At 41.6% G+C, this 16,940-nt stretch overlaps 3 protein-coding genes across 4 annotated transcripts; all 3 read right to left on the bottom strand.

Annotated features, from left to right (window-relative positions):
* Positions 1-1,732: 1,732 nt before the first annotated feature.
* Positions 1,733-3,742, bottom strand: tmem253 (transmembrane protein 253). Its single transcript, XM_069711134.1, has 6 exons — positions 3,593-3,742; positions 3,382-3,492; positions 3,231-3,287; positions 3,016-3,126; positions 2,687-2,782; positions 1,733-1,741 (listed from the first exon to the last, which is right to left on the bottom strand). Exons 1-6 carry the CDS (start codon positions 3,740-3,742, stop codon positions 1,733-1,735), a joined length of 534 nt encoding a protein of 177 aa, XP_069567235.1.
* A 1,254-nt stretch (positions 3,743-4,996) lies between these two features.
* Positions 4,997-10,492, bottom strand: LOC138628227 (B-cadherin). Its single transcript, XM_069711133.1, has 15 exons — positions 10,442-10,492; positions 10,118-10,216; positions 9,891-10,013; positions 9,644-9,799; positions 9,350-9,491; positions 9,084-9,256; positions 8,868-8,996; positions 8,592-8,777; positions 8,252-8,496; positions 8,008-8,150; positions 7,665-7,889; positions 7,170-7,394; positions 6,959-7,086; positions 5,908-6,051; positions 4,997-5,761 (listed from the first exon to the last, which is right to left on the bottom strand). The coding sequence occupies exons 1-15, from the start codon at positions 10,490-10,492 to the stop codon at positions 5,510-5,512; spliced, it is 2,421 nt and encodes an 806-aa protein (XP_069567234.1). The 3' UTR covers positions 4,997-5,509.
* A 769-nt stretch (positions 10,493-11,261) lies between these two features.
* On the bottom strand, positions 11,262-16,117 carry pdp2 (putative pyruvate dehydrogenase phosphatase isoenzyme 2). Of its 2 annotated transcripts, none has more exons than XM_069711163.1 (9): positions 16,100-16,117; positions 15,407-15,544; positions 14,526-14,741; positions 14,207-14,326; positions 13,831-14,117; positions 12,994-13,099; positions 12,658-12,894; positions 12,271-12,570; positions 11,262-12,100 (listed from the first exon to the last, which is right to left on the bottom strand). In XM_069711163.1, the coding sequence occupies exons 2-9, from the start codon at positions 15,491-15,493 to the stop codon at positions 11,825-11,827; spliced, it is 1,629 nt and encodes a 542-aa protein (XP_069567264.1). In that variant the 5' UTR covers positions 15,494-15,544; positions 16,100-16,117; the 3' UTR covers positions 11,262-11,824. The 2 variants fall into 2 exon arrangements, with proteins under 2 accessions (XP_069567264.1, XP_069567266.1); XM_069711165.1 differs by lacking the exon at positions 16,100-16,117 and adding an exon at positions 15,737-15,748 and having other exon boundaries at positions 15,419-15,544.
* Positions 16,118-16,940: the final 823 nt, after the last annotated feature.

Below are 16,940 nucleotides of genomic sequence, written 5' to 3'. Positions count from 1 at the left end.
TTCATTCGTACAAGTTCTTGTGTCCGTTTACTAATGAATCCCATGTTACTCTTTGTATTCTGTGTGTTCCCATAGCAGCTCTCCCAACCAGGCAACAGCTGGAAGCTTTTAGCCAGACATGCCGTGAGAAAGTAGCTGCACTCTGATTTTTTTTTTTTCTTCACTCGTGTGTGTGTGTGTGTGTGTGTGTGTGTGTGTGTGTGTGTGTGTGTGTGTGTGTGTGTGTGTGTGTGTGTGTGTGTGTGTGTGTGGCCTTACTTTATATTCTGAATGAAATCCTCCATCATTGAAATTCTCAAACACACAACACTCTTCACTTTTTCTGTACTCTGTGTGCTGTTTGTCTATGTTTAGGCTATAAGTTTGGAATAAAGGTTCTAAACGGGAACATAAATTTACACTTAGCGGCTTTTTATCACTTTTATGTATTGTTATGTACTTTTTTGTGGCATTTCGGACGACCTTTAGGTATGACCTTTAGCTTGTCAGCAGCCAAGTCCAGACGGGGCGATGACCTCACCACATTTTAGAGTTTTACCGACCCACACGGCTTCCAACACGGTTTTATTTGGCCATACATGGCTATAACATACTCCGGTTCAAACTCGAACAACTAAAACAACAATAAAACACATTTTATTGTAAATGTACATCCAGCGCTGCATCTCTCTATCTTCACCCGCTTTCCTTCGTCAAATTAGCAGGGCGCTGCAGTCATATTTCTCATATTTACACTCATACGCTATAGTATGACCTTTTTTTTTTCTTATTTTGGACGACATGCTATAGTAAGACTTTTCTTTTCTTATTTCAGACAACATGCAACATGTCATCCAAATTATGGAACAAAAGTCATACTATAGCATGCCCCGCAAATTATGGAAAAAAAATATTGTTCGCTGTCCGAAATATGAAAACAAAGTCCGGCGATGCCCTTTCACAAAAAAGCATGGCCTTCTCAATGTATCAGTCACATGTTCATGATATTCTGACCCGAATTGAGGTTCATGTAAACAACCATCTTGAAGTAGCTTGTGAAAGTATGAAAAGTGTAATTTCCTGTTGCCAGCAGGTGGCTCTATGACTATGAGCGAATATTACCAGACAGATGTCTTCAGGGCTGAACAGTTATCATACATGTAAAGTTTGGTAAAGGTCAGTCCATGCACATAAGATTTACAACCATTTGTAGTTTCACGGCGAGACGCTCAAAATGGCCGCAACGCCACGGGCACACTGATCGATGAAAACAAAACAATTTCTTTTGATAACTTATCATCTCCCGGGTGTTAAAATAGGACAGACAAAATTTCAGGTCGGTACGTCAAAGTTTGTAGGAGGAGTTTGTTAAAATACGACATGAGCGGATGGCAAAAAAAATGGCGACTAAATTCAAAATGGTGGACTTCCTGTTGAGTTGACATAATGGTACAATGGAACTTTTTTTGTACGTCTAGGTGTGATGCACATGTCCACTGAATTTCGTGCGTGTAGGTAAATGGAGCTGCTGGGGCATCTGTTTAGGGGGCGCTAGCGAGCCATTTTGCCACGCCCATGTGCGACTCCACTAAAATACGTAATTTTTTTTGCCCGGAGAGACGCGTGTACAAACTTTCTATTTTTGAGTATGATAAAACCTCCAAAAATGCAATTTATTTGGAATAAATATAACAACACAGCACCATCGGTGTTCGGGCCTTAATAATGAACTGTAGTGTCATGTCATAATGGTTCACAGAATCTAGGAACCAAATACACAACACAAAACAGATTAACACTTGAAACAACAGCTAAATTGAAGTGGATCTGTATTTCAGACTGGACTGACATGAAAAACTTTTGGCAATGCTACCCTCTAGTGTCCATCAAAGAATATCTGGGAAAATGAAAACAAGGCAACCCAACATCAGTTTTCACAACGGACAACAGTTCAATTATTAAATAACACCATTTTAATCAACAGATCTGCATGGGCATTTTTACAAAAAAAAAGTTTTTATTTCTTTACAGCTTAAAATTTTCATAACATAATAAAACAATTATGAGCTAAATTAATTGTATCAGCAATTTTTTGTTTTTTAAGTTATTGTGGTCCTAAGTCTACACTGTTAACTGACATCAGCTTGTTTAACAGCTTTTAAATTTACTGCTGCACTTCCTTCTTTGGTTTTTGAGAATCCCAAAGGAGAAGTGATGCTGAGTCATCAGTCAAATGACTTGATTTCATCACATCTAAAACATTGTTATATAAAAGAAATTCATAAACAGTTCCTACAGTGCCTTGTCAACAACAGCAACTAAGTTTATAAATGGTGTGCAAGCAGGACCAATATAAAAACAGATTTTGGTCTTTGGGTTTTACAGATTTAATTCCACTTGTTCCAGTAGAGGTCCGTTGGTGTCATCAGGATCCTGTCAAGAAAAGCACCCCGACCACATAAAATCGAACAATCATAATAATATTAATATTGACATTTCTAAATGTGGTATTTCTGATTCATTTCACTGGAAGTACTCGGCAAATGACTAACGACAAAACATCATCCACGGTCTCGCCAAAAATCAGCTGACAAAGTTAAACTGTTCCTGATTTCAAAACCAACATCACTTTGAACTGAAATGACAAAAGCACGGGAGTAATGAACAGGGCTAGGTTACTCTGTGTATCCTACCTTACTATATTTACCTGTAAGACGCGGCTGTAGACCTGAGAGTGCCGAGAACTGTAGCGACGCAGGCCTCTCCAGGACAGGAAAAGTATGTAGACTGACGCCAGAAGACACTGTACAGTAAATATAATGGAGCTCACCCTTGCAACATATGAACCAGCAAGCTGGTGAGAAGAAGGCAGGAGGGGAAAGGAGGGAAGGACTTTTTTTTTTAAAAAAACAGTATTTTGTTGTCTAGGCATATTGTCAAATATCTTGAACAAAAAAAACACGAAACAAAAAAGCTTCGTAGAACCTCTGTGTTATAAATAAAAATGTAAACGTATTTCTAGGACTGCAGAATTACCTGCTGTTTTGTGTTTAGTGCAACAGGCTGCGCAGATCTGAGACCGTCGGCCAGCAGAGCAGAGACTCCAAACAGTAGACTGAAGATGTTCAGACCCATCAGAACGATGATCTGTTTGTTGGTATAAAATGAAGTAATGAAGTTCATTAAATAAGCAATAAAAAAATAAAAATTAAAAAAAAATTACAACAGAAATGATTAAACACACTGTTTACCTTTAATTTGTTCGCTTTCCTCTGAACCTCTATTACCAGACATCCAGCAGCTGCATACTGTAACAACACAAACAGTTATGACCCAGTACTCGACTCTGTTGAAAAAAAAAAAAGTCTGAGTCTATATCAGCTGAAGCAAATGTGGACTTACAAATAAACTTGACCAAACTGGTGTTGCCATGGAGACAGAGCAGTTGTAGCTCACACATGCATGGGAGACGGTGGTTAGTGTGCAAGCGAGGGCACTGAGGACCTGAACCACCTGAGGCCAAACAGATTATGAAGCTGGGCGCAGGTATTAAAACCTTAAATAACTATGTCAGTCAACCGTTTTGGACAAGCAAAGGAATTTAGCGTCTTACCCCAGCGACTAAAAGTCTAGTGTTAACCACAGCCCCAAACCAACGATGAATCCTGATATTGTTTAGGTCCTCATTATCGGTGACCTGGTTTAGGGGGCGGGTTGAGGATGTCTCTTTAAAAAACACTTGATACAGCCCCTCCTGAAACATGTTCTGTGTCATCTGTCGTGGGAGGAAAAAGCAAACTTGTTGGCAGACGGAAAGGATGTTGAGTGATCCAACACGCACGTTATCCGTGAAAGGAAATAATGACATACACACCCCTTTAATTCACATTTCACATGTCATTCCAGTCTACGACTGCTTACCTTCCCAGATGTTGTAAAGCTTTCACTTTCTTTTTCTTTTTTTTTTATCCACGGGGTTTCATGTCAACAGAAAATATCATCTAACTGAAATAAGAGATATTTAAAGAGTTTTTCTTCTTGGCGTTGTTACTTCTCTGCGTTGTAACGTAGATCCAGAGTTTCAAAGTTCACTTGGGTTAAATGATAATGGAAGGTTAAAGTTCACTCTTGAGGAAGTGATTTAGTGAGCTCATTGGCCAGTACCAAAGAGCTTATCAGTGTGTCCGCGGCACTGTAGCATCAGAGGACAGTTTAACAGCGGAAAAGACACGTCAGGGCAATGAGGCGGATTGTAAAGCGTGAACCTTTTTTTTTTTCTTTACACAAAGAAATATTGAAATTACAAAGGCCGGGCAGGTGAACACAATACAGAGAGAAAAGCAGAGTCCAAAGTCCAGGCATGGTCCAAAACTGACCAAATTCAGACAAAAAAAAAGCAGAACTCTTTAAACTTTAATTTAAGTTTACGCTCTGAGATGAAAATGTATGACTCTACTACCTGGTAGTGGCAGACGGGGGGTGGGGGGGGGGGGGGGCAGATTTATTGAGTGGGCTGCAAGTGAGCATATTGGGGGGGGGGGGGGGGGGTCAGCAGGTGAGGTGGGCGTGGTAGGCACGAGCAGAGAGAGAGAGAGAGAGAGCTGGAGACCTCTGGTGGGTGGAGGGAGTGATACAGGCAACAAACTGAGCAACTCAAAATAAGGCAGGAAGACCAAAACCGTAACAGAGAAATACGATTATAATTTATTACCCTATACTATATTAGTAGATTATAGTGGACTAACTTAATATGTGTAGTGAATGATACAAGTTTTTGTCTTTATGTTTCTCTAACTTTTACAATATATTACCTACCTATTTATACAGTAGCCTCCATCGACCAAAATACAGTATAATAATGCCAATTTTACAAATAAACCCTCATTTTATTTGTGAAGCAACAATAACTACACTCTCAAAACGAATTTCAATCAAAAAAACAAAACACAACAACAAAAAAGGGATGATACAAAAAGCCTGTGCACTTCGGGAAAATCTTATTTTTAAGAAAACTAAACTATCAAGGCCATCCGAGATATTCACATTTAAAGGAACAGGATCTACTTAGAAATACATATAGTATACACATATGAAGTAGTATGTGAAAAAACTTTAAAAATAAGAAGGGTACTATAATTGATCCGTGAGGAACTGCACTAATGTTTGACCTCTTTTACAATTAGCAAAGTCAGTTTTTAAAATATATATTTTTTTAATTCCTATCGTATACATGACTGAAACTGTTTACAGAATGAACAATTCATTTGTATAATAAATTCTGGGTTTGAAACATGTTAAACTTTACACTTGAATAAATGACATTATAGAAACAAAGATATGTAAAAAGCTCTATTGAATATTTAGTTTGTAAATGGAATTGTTTAATCACAGATTTTTTAGCAACAAGCTGATGCAAAAGAACTGAAAAGTCTGACAAGCCACAGAAGGCAGCAGAAAGAGGCCACGGGACTCTGAGGATCTCGGCCAGATGGACACAAATTTTTAGGATCTATAAATAAGTAGGAGCATGTCAGACCCATTCTGTTTTTCCTGGCAGTGTTTCAGTGTCATCGTCCTCTCCTTCCCCCGCTCTGTACAGGTCAGTCAATCTGCTGAAACGGTGTCCCGACTGATCCAAGCTCCCAAAGTCCTGATCTACCTCTGAGTCTGAGGAGTTGATGGAGCTGAGTGAGTCCGCCTCAGAGCCCTCACCTTCATAGTCAAACACAAAGAGAGAGTCGTACGGGGAAGCTGCGGGGTCACCGTCTGCGGCGCACAAATTCTAGAGAGGAAACCCAAGGGCACAAATTGTAGAAACAATTTAATAAACATTTCAGTGATTAAAACTGGAGACAATTATATAACAAAGATATTCATAATAAACACACCAGAGGTCGAATACTGTATATGAATTTTGTGAAGACTCACATATTCAATGAATTTACCAACTTCCTCATTGTCTTGGATTTGTAGGCGGTAGCATGGGCGGCACTGGACTGCAGGAAACACGTCACTGCAGAAGACGTCAAGACGGTTATTAAGTCCTCTGAGGAGTTGGCTCAGGTCGTAATCCTGTAGAATAAAAACAGGAAACAGGAAATAATTTATTAGTATCACAAAGAAACAAGCAGACAAAAAAAAACAAAAAACAAAAAAAACACAGAGAAGCCTCAACAAAGTGTCCCTCCAACTTTAATGTGACTCACAGTTGAAGTTTCTCTGGCAGGGGTAGTGTAATGTAATTATCACCTTTACAGGTTTTGCTGTGGTTATGGTTTCACCCAAATTACCCCATGCTTTTCTGTTTTATCTGTGTATAATGCCCAATGCAGTATCACACAGTGTTGCATCACTAACACAACATCTGTCATTCCACGTCTTGTTATCACCTCCCTAAACACCCGTCGTCCTCAATGAGCCTCCCACCTCTGCCAGTCATCAGCTCGCTCAACTGCCTGCGCAACCTGGGGGGGAAATTGTGCAGGTAATTGACACAGTCAGACAGTCCATCTCTTACTTTGACTGTCTGACTTTGTTTTCCTGACATACATGACCACATTTTGGCCTGTTTGGTCAACCTGCCTCCCTCTCTGTTAAAGACTGCGAGTCTGAGCATCGACCTGGTGGATTATTTTTTTTATCCTCTGCAGCCTTGAATGTTTGCATGCGAGTCCCATAGTTTGAGGAGCCTATAGTAACAACTGTTACCATGTCACTATCTCGTGCACACTCTGTCCGTCTGTAGCAAAACACGACCTCGTTTGTAATTTTCTACGAAAAATCACATTTCACAGTTCACAGTTCAGAACAAAATCCTTGTAAGTGACATGTGTGATCACTTTAAGGCAGATCATTTGGTACTATTGTCCAGTGTAAACTAAAATGTCTTATAATTACATCTAATATAAACAGAATTCTTGTAAACTAATTGGTGCTTCATTTTTCTTCTAGTGTTGTCTCTCCCCTATCCTGTTCCTACCTGGTCCTCTTCACCCCCTCCCTCCTCATTGTAGTAGAAGATGTCGTCTCTCGGTACATCAAGAAGACAGGCATCCTTCTCCATCCTCCTCCTCCTTCTCAGCAACAACAAAAGCAGCAGGAGCAGCGCTATGATCAAAAGAAAAATGAGTCAGTGAAGAACAGAACAAGTCATTAAAAACTAAAAAAATTAGCACAAACTGGTTACATACACAGAAGACAAAAAAGGACTCCCAGAACTGAGGTCGCAAGAGAAGGGACGCGTAGATGGGGGGCAGAACGAGGGATGATGCAGGTAGAGACGGCCCCTAGACATGGGCACACCTCTACTTGGAGTGTACTGTCTTGGAACAGCATGGCGACATCATAAATGCGCATCAGGACGTAATAGTCCCCAGGAGGTAAGTCTCGTCTGGGGGCCAGCGCTGCCACATTACCTGGGAAAGATGCAGAATGAATACTTCAGAGGTGCTTGGCTTGAGTTGTAAGTAAATATTTGTTAATGTGTGTATGCCATGCAGAGCTCAAGTTCCTCAGATGGTTATATTTTTGAAGTTATTCAGCATGTGATTGAAATAGTGAAACTTTGCAACATTAGCTAAGCAGCTGCCAGGAAGTGCGGTGCCGATAAAGCACTGCAGTTCCTGTAAATGACAACTTCTGCATTTTGTCACGTATGTGCATATGTTTTTAGTGAGCTCTTGTACTTGTGGAATTGGTGCTGACTGTCCAGTTGATCCCGTGTCCTCCTTGAAGCTCCACAGTAAACGGGCCCGCATGACCGGGTCCATCCAGGTCCACTATATCCAGGAGGGCAGGAAGGGGGTTATTGTTGCAGAGGCTGGCTTTCCTCTGCTTGATCACAGGACGATGGTCATTCACATCTAGTAAACTCACAACCAGAGTACCGGTCCCTGTAGCTGGATTATTATCTAGAAGCACGGAAAGGGAAGGATTTAGGAGTTATTGTTCAGTCAGGCATAAAAAATTGGTTAAGAGAAATGAACACTGTGACAGTTTTGTTCGGTAGGACCAAAAATATAACTTTACCATCGTCATAAGCCAAAATTAAGACTGCGTATTTGCCATCTTTGACATAGTGTGATTCTCTGTCCATGCTGCTCATAACTTTGACTGATCCTGTGTCTTTACCGATGCTCAGCCACCTGATGGTGTCATTGTAGAGTTTATATCTGCAAGCAGGAGAAACACTCTGGTTAGAACAGAGTCTGCGCATTCAACCCACTGGCAAAACTGTGCATGCAAACTGTATCCTCATGTGTGTTTTACATACCTGACACTCTGTTTCCTGGCTGCGTCTGGGTCCTCGGCTCTGAGGTCGACCACAGAGCTGCCCGCTTTCACGCCCTCCGAGATGCTTACGTAAACTTCTGATGGACTGAAAACGGGAGCCTCATTCTTGTCCACGACTCTTACGATGACCGTGGCTGTGGATGTTGACACCGGTCCAGAAAATGGCGCCTCGTTTGTTACCACCACCAGGAGAGTAAATACAGGAATGCTCTCAAAATCCAGCTCCTTGGAAAAGATGGAGCGAAAGGGAAGAGATATGTGTTGAGTAAAATAACCTATTAATAGACCTGCTAATAAAAAATGGGCAGGTAATTCCCAACCTTGGCTGTTGTGATGATCCCCTCCATCCTATTGGAACCTGTAGTGATGTTGAACTCTCCCGCTTCGTTGCCTTTGATTATTGAGTATTTGGTGTCGGCATTGGAAGAGCCTAACTCATCCTTGTCGGTCACCTTTAGTCTTATTACCACCGCTCCGACCTCATTCTCAGGGACTGATGTCGACGTCTGGAGAAGAGCAAGAAACGTTGCTCAGTAAACCAACAGAATAAATTTGACTTATTATTATGAAGTATTCTGGCATTTTCAACAACTCACAGACGTCACAGTGAATTGTGGAGCATTATCGTTGCTGTCGGTGACGATAATGACAACAGTGCAGGTGGCTGATAACCCCACCCCCTCCAAATCAGCAGCTTCTATCGTCAGCTTGTACTCCGGATGAGTCTAACATAGAAAACTAGAGTTACGATGGCGATGAGGGATGAAAAATCGTGGAAATGGAAGAGCAGTGTTTATTGCCGTTATAGTTACCTCTCTGTCCAGTTCACCTGCCAGCAGACTAATCGTTCCACTCACTGGGTTTACGGCAAACATGTCCTCTTTGGGCATTTGAGGCATCTGGGATATTATCCTATACCTAATTATGGCATTGTTTGTGTCTGGATCGTCCTTATCCACTGCCGTTACCTTAATAACAAAGTCATCTGTGGAGGGAAACAAGACCGGGTTGGCTTACAGTGCTTCGCAATTTAGGAAATATATGATGTGAAATTTGGTTTGCAGAATCTTTCTCTCACCAACGTCAGCGCTTTCGCTCACTCTGCCAAAGAGAGGGTTCACCTTGAACTCTGGGGCGTTGTCATTCTGGTCAATGATGTTGATAATAAGCTCAATGGGCTCTTCCGCTTTAACTCCCTCATTCAATGCCTGGGCCCACAGCTGTAACACACAACACATAAAGCATTTACACGGGTTAAGAATCAGAAAATTCTCTGAGGTTATTTCATAAAATGTTGGATAAACTAGACACAATTAACTGTTAAAAAAAAAAAAAAAAAAAAAAATGATGTTATGATTTATCTTAAGCTCACAATGTATTTGGCTAGTTTCTCTCTGTCCAGTGGTTTGATCACGTACAACACCCCCGATCGACGATCAACAGTAAAGACACCCTCGGGCGGCTGATCTGCCCCGGGTCCACTGATCTTGTAGGTTATGGCCACCTTCTCCTCCTTGCTGGACTTTAGCTACATCACAAAAATAGAAATATTTTCACTGAGGAGGCTTTAGTTAATACATTAAAAATCATTTAATTTTCTGCATATCATTCTTGGTTACCTTCACCAAAAATTTGGGGTACGGGCCCCTGCTGTTTTCTGGAAAGTTAATTTCTGGAATAACCCACTCCCTCTTCATCCGTTTCAAACGTCCAGCCATGAGTGGATACTCTGTGACGGGGAGCTGCCGGAGGACAATGTCAGAGTTCTGTTTGAATCAGGATGTCATGTCAGACACAGTATTTTCTTGTAATCTGATCAATAAAGATTACAAAATTACTGCCACACCTCAATACTGTTTCTTTTTGTGATTTCTTTACTTGGCCAGTTGTTTCTGTTGTTGAAGCACCGTGGTTGGATCCCTGCGGCAGCTAGAGACGCAAAACACTGAGGAGCAAACAATATTCAAACATTTTGACTCGCACTGTGACATACATTATTTACAATACTACTTAAAATGAAATACTGTTTGGGTGCTTGAAGGTGAAAATAAGTATTCCATAATACTGAACTTTGTACCCATGCATAAACATATATACAGAATGTGTGTGAAACAGACACTGAAATAAGCAACAACAACAACAAAAAAAGACTTCTGTGTCAAACACTCACCTGGACTTGGCAGAATAAAAAGAGCCCCCTTAAGGTCCCGCTGTTCCCCATCATGTCCCTCAGTACAGACACCCTGCAGGTCTGTCCTCCACACTGACTGGACTGTAGTTGCTGCTTTGTTCCAGTGGCAGACTGCCAAGTGTGTGGCATTTACTCACCATGCTGAAGGAGTGGTTTTCATCTTCAGAGTTCCTCGGTCCATCTATTAATTAACCCTTTTCCGGAACAATGTGCTGTCACCGTTTAAAGTATTCGTTCACCTGCCTGTGGCTACAGCATCCATGTATTGACTGTGTTTCACTTTGCTCTCGTTTATGCCGAGTGGCCATTTGATTTTTATCAGGGAACGTGAAAAACAAAGTTAGAGGTGACCGCAGGCGCCGTCAGTCATGCAGGTTTGTGTTTATGCAGGCAAGGCTTTCCCTCTCTCACCTTTCAAAAAGTTTTGTTTTTTTTTTCCTCGACGTGTATTAATAATATCTAAAGTTCTGAATAAAGGAGCTGCAAAAAAATGTTTTACTAACAGCATTCATTAAAGTACGCGCTTTACTTTGATTTTGTTTGCGGGACGGTCGGACCATTAGGGACTTCTCAGTGGGCAGCACACACGTTTACAAAACACTTCAGGATGAGATCGGCTTCCATGACACTCAGCAGCTGATACTTTAGACCAGTTTATTTTGAAAACCGTCCACTCCCACTGTTCCACTCAGGTTCCCAGATTTGGACGTTAAACTCTACACTTAGTAAATGTGGGTCGGCCATTTTCTGGCATGACTTTTTGATCCAAGTGTTTCTGTGAATAAACACAAACAAAAAGTAATTTCTCCAGTTGTTTAATATGAAACATCGGCACCTTTTTCCCGTGAGTGGAGTGACAACTTAAATACAATTACATTAAAGATAGGACTTTGGCACAAAATGAATGGTATACTTTATAGCTTTACAAAAAGTAAACGGGATGGATTGTCAGTACAACAAAAATAGAAACAAAAACACAGACAAGGAACAAAGTGAGAATGCATTTTGTCTTCATATTCACTCCCAATATTTCTACTTTTGACATGCAGCTTGAAATGTACGTAGTAAACATTGGAGGACCAAAAAGGTTTTCTTCACAAAATCTGTATTTTGACCTGACAAGTGCTTGTCATGAATATGTAACCTCTGTTAAGTATATTGAACAGTGATTTTGAAAAAGCACATGATACAACACTGAAACCTTTCCCTTCATTAAAACTTTTCATGAATCAATTTATGTAACAGGTTGTAATGTTTGTGAAGAAAATTATAATCACTAGAAAATGGTGAGAAAGATCTGAACTGATTGATTCTCTCTGTCCAGCTTTATAAAAAAAAAAACAACAAAAAAAAAAACATATGTTAGCTGTGGTGAGGTCTGGCCAGGTCGGCGTTCAGATACACAACGGTAGCGGTGATGTCGTCCCTATACATACGAGCTAGGTCCTCCGGCAAAGCCAGCATCGAGGACAGTCTCTCCTGGCATAGTTCTCCATACCCGTCAGTGCCAAGAGCATGTCTGATGAGGTGCGTGGTGGCGTTGGTGTCTAAAGCGGGGGAGGCACGGGCCTGGCGTTTTAGCAAGAGTTCATGCATCTGACCCAATTTCAGCTTCCTCTCAGACGGAGAAACGGGAGCCTAGAAACAAAAACAAAAAAAGATAGTCAGAAACCATTCAGAAATCAGTTCTTCAGGATACCTTTAAAGCATAAAAAATACATTAAAAAAAAGTCAGTTATTTGAAATATAAATTGTGTGCCGTTACACAAGGGAATGTCAATAGATTGTCACTTTTACTCTACACAAACCTGTAAGTGAATTCCGCTTAGGTGCTCTCCAATGAGTCGTACTGCCTCCTCGCTGCCTAGTTCGTCCCACAGCCCGTCGGTGCCGAGGATCAGGAAGCGGTCCTGAGGTCTCAGCTTGTGATAGGTTATGTCGGGTGCCACATCCAGGTAGGGCGGTGTTAGGTAGTTAGGCGGAGTGTACTGATACAAGTTGAGGGAGTCGAGGTCAACGCCAGATTCCAGACTGTCCAAAATGTTCTGCTGCAACTCTCGGCTCCATTTGAATCTCACGTCACCAAACGCTCGCAGGGGCATCAGAACCTGGGGGGAAAATAAAGGGCTGAACCTCCGACTCATTTTCTAAAGTTAATGGTCGGATTTATAAACTACGCGGTGACAGAAACTCACCCCTAGCAGCCTCTCGTCTGCGAGCACCGTGTCCCCCTCCGAGGGCGGATGCTGGGCTTTGATTCGTTCCACCTCAGCCTGGTTCTGTGTGTTGTGGTCCTGTGAAAGAGGCAAAGCGCTCCAGGAACCGTCCTCGTTTTGTACCCCTAATACCGCCCGGCAGTCACCCGCATTCGCCACGTGGATCCCTTCTGTGCCGACGTGAGCCACACAGGCGGTGCAGCCGGCAAATGCAACCTAAAGACAGATAAGGAAGCATGCGTATCAACACTGTGCGAACTTGAATACAGTGGTGCAGCAAAGGCAGGGTTTTTTTTTTTTTTTTTATCTCATCACCTGGATAGCTGTGCTTTTCATCAGGTCGTTGGAAAGAGGGACTTGGGCCTCCAAGGAGATGTCGGCGTCGAGCCGTTTGAAGGCGCAATCCAGAGCATCCCGAGGGCTGCAGGAGAAGATTGTTGAGTATTGTGTTGTTTTACATGTATTTTATTGTCAAGTTATGCATTTCAAAGGCTTAAGAGTTTTGCAATTTAGTTTTGGGTAAAAGGCATTTGTACGTGGCATAATTTCACCTTGTTTACTTATTCCTATACAAATAAACAAAAAAAAAAAAAAAAAAAAAAAAAGGAGAAGAAAGGTAAAAACCAAAGCCAATCGAAAGTGTCTACATGTGTTACAATATATATTTATTGCACTTACTTCTATGGAGTATGAAACTTTATTCAAATGCCAAGAGACTGAAATCTCACTGAACTGTTCATTTCCTCTGGTGGATAAATTGGCTCCACCACTTTTGACAGCTTCAGGCACCACAAAACACACCCAGTGCTCTTTCTCAACCAAAGGCAAATGAACCACACTCGTGAAATCGCCACACCGCATCCCGGTGCGATGCAGTACGACTACACAGCCCACTCTTAAAGACCAGCTTGTGATTCACAACACTTTATTTCCACCTGCTGAAAGTATAGATATGCAGATGTTTTACTATCCCTCCCTCCCCCCCAAACTGGACCTACAAGCCCATCAAACCTTTGACATTTATATAGCCTTATATGATTTATGTGGACCAGGACATATGACAAGGAAAACATACTAATAAGAAGGAATTAATTGCATTGAAACAACAACAACAACACAAAGAATATCTTCCATTTGACAAATGGTGCTTACCTCATGCCTGCACCATGTTCTTCACAGTCCAGTAGTTCTTGCCAGAAGACTCTGAGGTGGTCGATGTAGAGGGAAGCAGATTCACGATAATTAAAGTCTGTATGATGTTTATACCACTGCAAGATGGGAGGAACCGGTCTGCCACGCTCCATGCACTTTTCAAGCTGCTCCAGGCTTTGCTGTGGCATCATTGCAACTGCTACGTAGTACAGCAGCCGCTCGCTGACAGCCTGAGCGCACGCCCACCCGCCGTGGCCATCAAACATTCCAAAGAGCATGCCCTCGGACTGGAGAAGAGAGAAACAAACGCATTATATTTGACAAGGAATGGAGAGAAAAGAAGGGCGACTGAGAAAAGAGAGTAGAAGGTGCGCACCTGCAAGCAGGTGGCTGCGCTGCGACGGTCCTCATTAGGAGTGTTAGCGGCTAGCTGGTTGCTCTCAAACTTTCTCACAACACTGAGCCCCCTGCCATCAAATTCTGGCAAACTCACCGTCTGAAACAGAGATGCGCATACACCGGATTACTCATTACTGCGCAGTTGTATCGAACCGCTTCATCCATTTATTAAAAGCTAGATTTTTCTGCCCAATTCAATCTAACAAAAAAAACAAGTTTAATCCACGCATGTTGACCAGATCCAACAAGATAGTTTTCTTTCTCATCCAGATGACAGGTTTTGTGATACCCATTACCTGCTCACTGGATCTCAGAATACTGTTGATCTGAACTCGGCTGAGCTGGAACTCCAGGTCCTGATGAGTTGAGAGGCGTCGCCCGCCTCGACACCAGTTTACAGATTCCTCACCAGCGCAGCGCCACTGATCTGACCTGGAGGCGCCCCAGGATGAGGAGTGACAACGGTGGGCTGGTCGGGGCTGAGAAAAGGTAAAGGCCACTAGGTAGGCATGCTAAATGGACAAGATCAGAAAGATGACAACATCATTTAAATTGTCTCGTACTGTCAATGCTTGTGGTAAAAAAACAACAACAACAACAACAAAAAAAATCTACAGTGAATTTTTGCATTCAGGAACGAATTCTTTATTTAAAAAGAATTGGTTTTGGTTTCGTGGAATGGATCGTTAGTCTCTTCTAGTTAAAAAAATAAATAAATAAAAAAGAGGCTATCATATATTGTGGCTTTAAATTACATCACAGTAACAAATGATTTGACACTTCTGACTTTTACAAAATCTTGAAATAATCATGATGTGACCTTAATTTATTCTTGTTAGTGCGGGGCCCCACGTGTTCAGTCTGGAAAGACTCACCGATCAAATATAATTTCTCGGGCGAACGGCACAAATCCTTCACAATAGTGGCTGCAAAACAGGTGCAACAGACATCGACGGTGCATGGCACCAATAATTGAACACTTTAAAAAAAAAAAAAAAAAAAAAGTGCTCACTACAAACTATAAAACGTCATCTTCTCTCGCTTTAAAAGCCAAACTTCAACAACAACAACAACAACAACAAACACCAGACTAAACGTATGACGTAATAATAATAATATGACGTAAATGCTGTTGGAAGATACAAACGCAATAGTCTCATTTAAACAAGAAACTAACCGGGACACGAACCTTGAGCGGGACTCCGGAGTAAAGTGAGTGGCTCGACGCTCTTTGAAGGATGCCGGCGCACACGCGTCCATACATTGCGGATACGACGCTGTCGGTTGGGTGTCGCGCTGCTTAATCCCGTGCGAGCTGCAGAACAACATTATAAAACAACAAAGTTTGAACTCGCTTAGCCGGCTAGCTCCGCTGACGTCCGGTGGACCAACTAGTGGCCACGATTGGCGTTAAACCCAGAACCTCTGCTTTAAGATAAAACACTTGACGACAACACCGATGTCGCCGATATGTCAAAATACGTTGATTAAACAACCAAATACTTACAAACTTGGTAAAAAAATAACGACTGAATTGGTGTCCGACGTCAAACTCCAAACACGCCGACATGTAAACTTAACCAACAATACGCAGTGCGTGGTCTTCTTCTTCTTTTTGCGTTTTAATGGCGGCTGGCAGACAACGTTAATGGCGCATTACCGCCACCAATTGGAATAGAGTGGAATTGACGTAAAGCTTATTTTTACTCGAACAACAACAACAAAAATAATAGTAATAAAAAAAAATAAAGTAAAATATTTATATTCTGTCTATAAATCTCGTTCTTCTAAGTTACTGAAAACAGAAAATGAAAACAAATATCATTAGACTTTCTTTGTAGTTTGTCAAACACATTAAATTGCACCTTACCTTATCTGAACCTCCTAATAATATTGACGCTACTTTAATGTATCTTTCATCGGCGTCACCTGTTCTTTAATGAGGCAATAGGAGAAGATGTCAGGCTTCAAGATATTTTATATAACAGCCGCAGAATAATCCGTTGACAGAGCTCTGGGTCCAGACTATGTTTCCCTGACCGCGACAGAGTCTGTGTCAGTTCACGAAGTCTGATCTCCTGACTTTCCCTCACCCAGTCTTCTTATAGTCCAAACACCAAAAAGTCATGTGTATTGATGTGTCCTTTGTTGGTTGGTCGAGGTGGGGGTTGTCTTCCTTCACACCCTGGAGTCCTCGGGACAGCCCTCTGTTCCTGTTTATGACTCAAAGAACAACAGTATGTGACCCCACAGGTTGCCGACCCCCTCCTGTGACCTTTTGGTTTGGCACAGCAGTATCACTCTCATTCACAAACACAGCCTTTTGTCTGCACCTTCATTCACAAACACAGCCTTTCGTCTACCCGGTTAGGTTAGGTTAGGTTAGGTTAGGTAGTTACTTTATTAATCCCCGAGGGGAATTTATTTTTCGCTACAGCAGCATACAGAAGCAATAAGATAATAGTAGAATAATAGAAAAGCAATAAAATAGCAGTAAAAAATATAAAATGCACAGTATATACAGTACAGTATATATCTATATATATTATATACAAACAACCAAGAAACACAGTCAACAGTGTTATTGTTGTGTGATGGATTTTGCCAGAGGTTGAGTTATTGTACAGTCTAATTGCGGTCGGCAGGAATGATCTCCTGTATCTGTCCTTGTGACAGCGGAGGTGGAGGAATATTTTGGAGAACGTCCTCCT

The sequence above is a fragment of the Brachyistius frenatus genome, unplaced genomic scaffold (assembly GCF_029030835.1).
Source record: "Brachyistius frenatus isolate BFR_SWC_R1_liver_20210118 unplaced genomic scaffold, ASM2903083v1 Contig_97, whole genome shotgun sequence".
NCBI classification, from domain to species: domain Eukaryota; kingdom Metazoa; phylum Chordata; class Actinopteri; family Embiotocidae; genus Brachyistius; species Brachyistius frenatus.
Note: the sequence above shows the minus strand (reverse complement) of the source record. Positions and strands in the feature narration are given on the sequence as shown.

Excerpts from the sequence above, each read along its gene's own strand:
- tmem253 (XM_069711134.1), bottom strand. The coding sequence starts at position 3,742 with ATGTTTCAGGAGGGGCTGTATCAAGTGTTTTTTAAAGAGACATCCTCA. Across the intron at positions 3,288-3,381 it reads CAGTTTGGTCAAGTTTATTT|TATGCAGCTGCTGGATGTCT; the intron begins GTAAGTCCACAT and ends GTGTTGTTACAG. Across the intron at positions 3,127-3,230 it reads GGAAAGCGAACAAATTAAAG|ATCATCGTTCTGATGGGTCT; the intron begins GTAAACAGTGTG and ends ACCAACAAACAG.
- LOC138628227 (XM_069711133.1), bottom strand. The coding sequence starts at position 10,492 with ATGGGGAACAGCGGGACCTTAAGGGGGCTCTTTTTATTCTGCCAAGTC. Across the intron at positions 9,800-9,890 it reads ACCCCAAATTTTTGGTGAAG|CTAAAGTCCAGCAAGGAGGA; the intron begins GTAACCAAGAAT and ends TTTGTGATGTAG. Across the intron at positions 9,257-9,349 it reads GAGCGAAAGCGCTGACGTTG|ATGACTTTGTTATTAAGGTA; the intron begins GTGAGAGAAAGA and ends TTCCCTCCACAG.
- pdp2 (XM_069711163.1), bottom strand. The coding sequence starts at position 15,493 with ATGTATGGACGCGTGTGCGCCGGCATCCTTCAAAGAGCGTCGAGCCAC. Across the intron at positions 13,100-13,830 it reads GAACATGGTGCAGGCATGAG|CCCTCGGGATGCTCTGGATT; the intron begins GTAAGCACCATT and ends CTTCTCCTGCAG. Across the intron at positions 12,895-12,993 it reads TGAAAAGCACAGCTATCCAG|GTTGCATTTGCCGGCTGCAC; the intron begins GTGATGAGATAA and ends ATCTGTCTTTAG.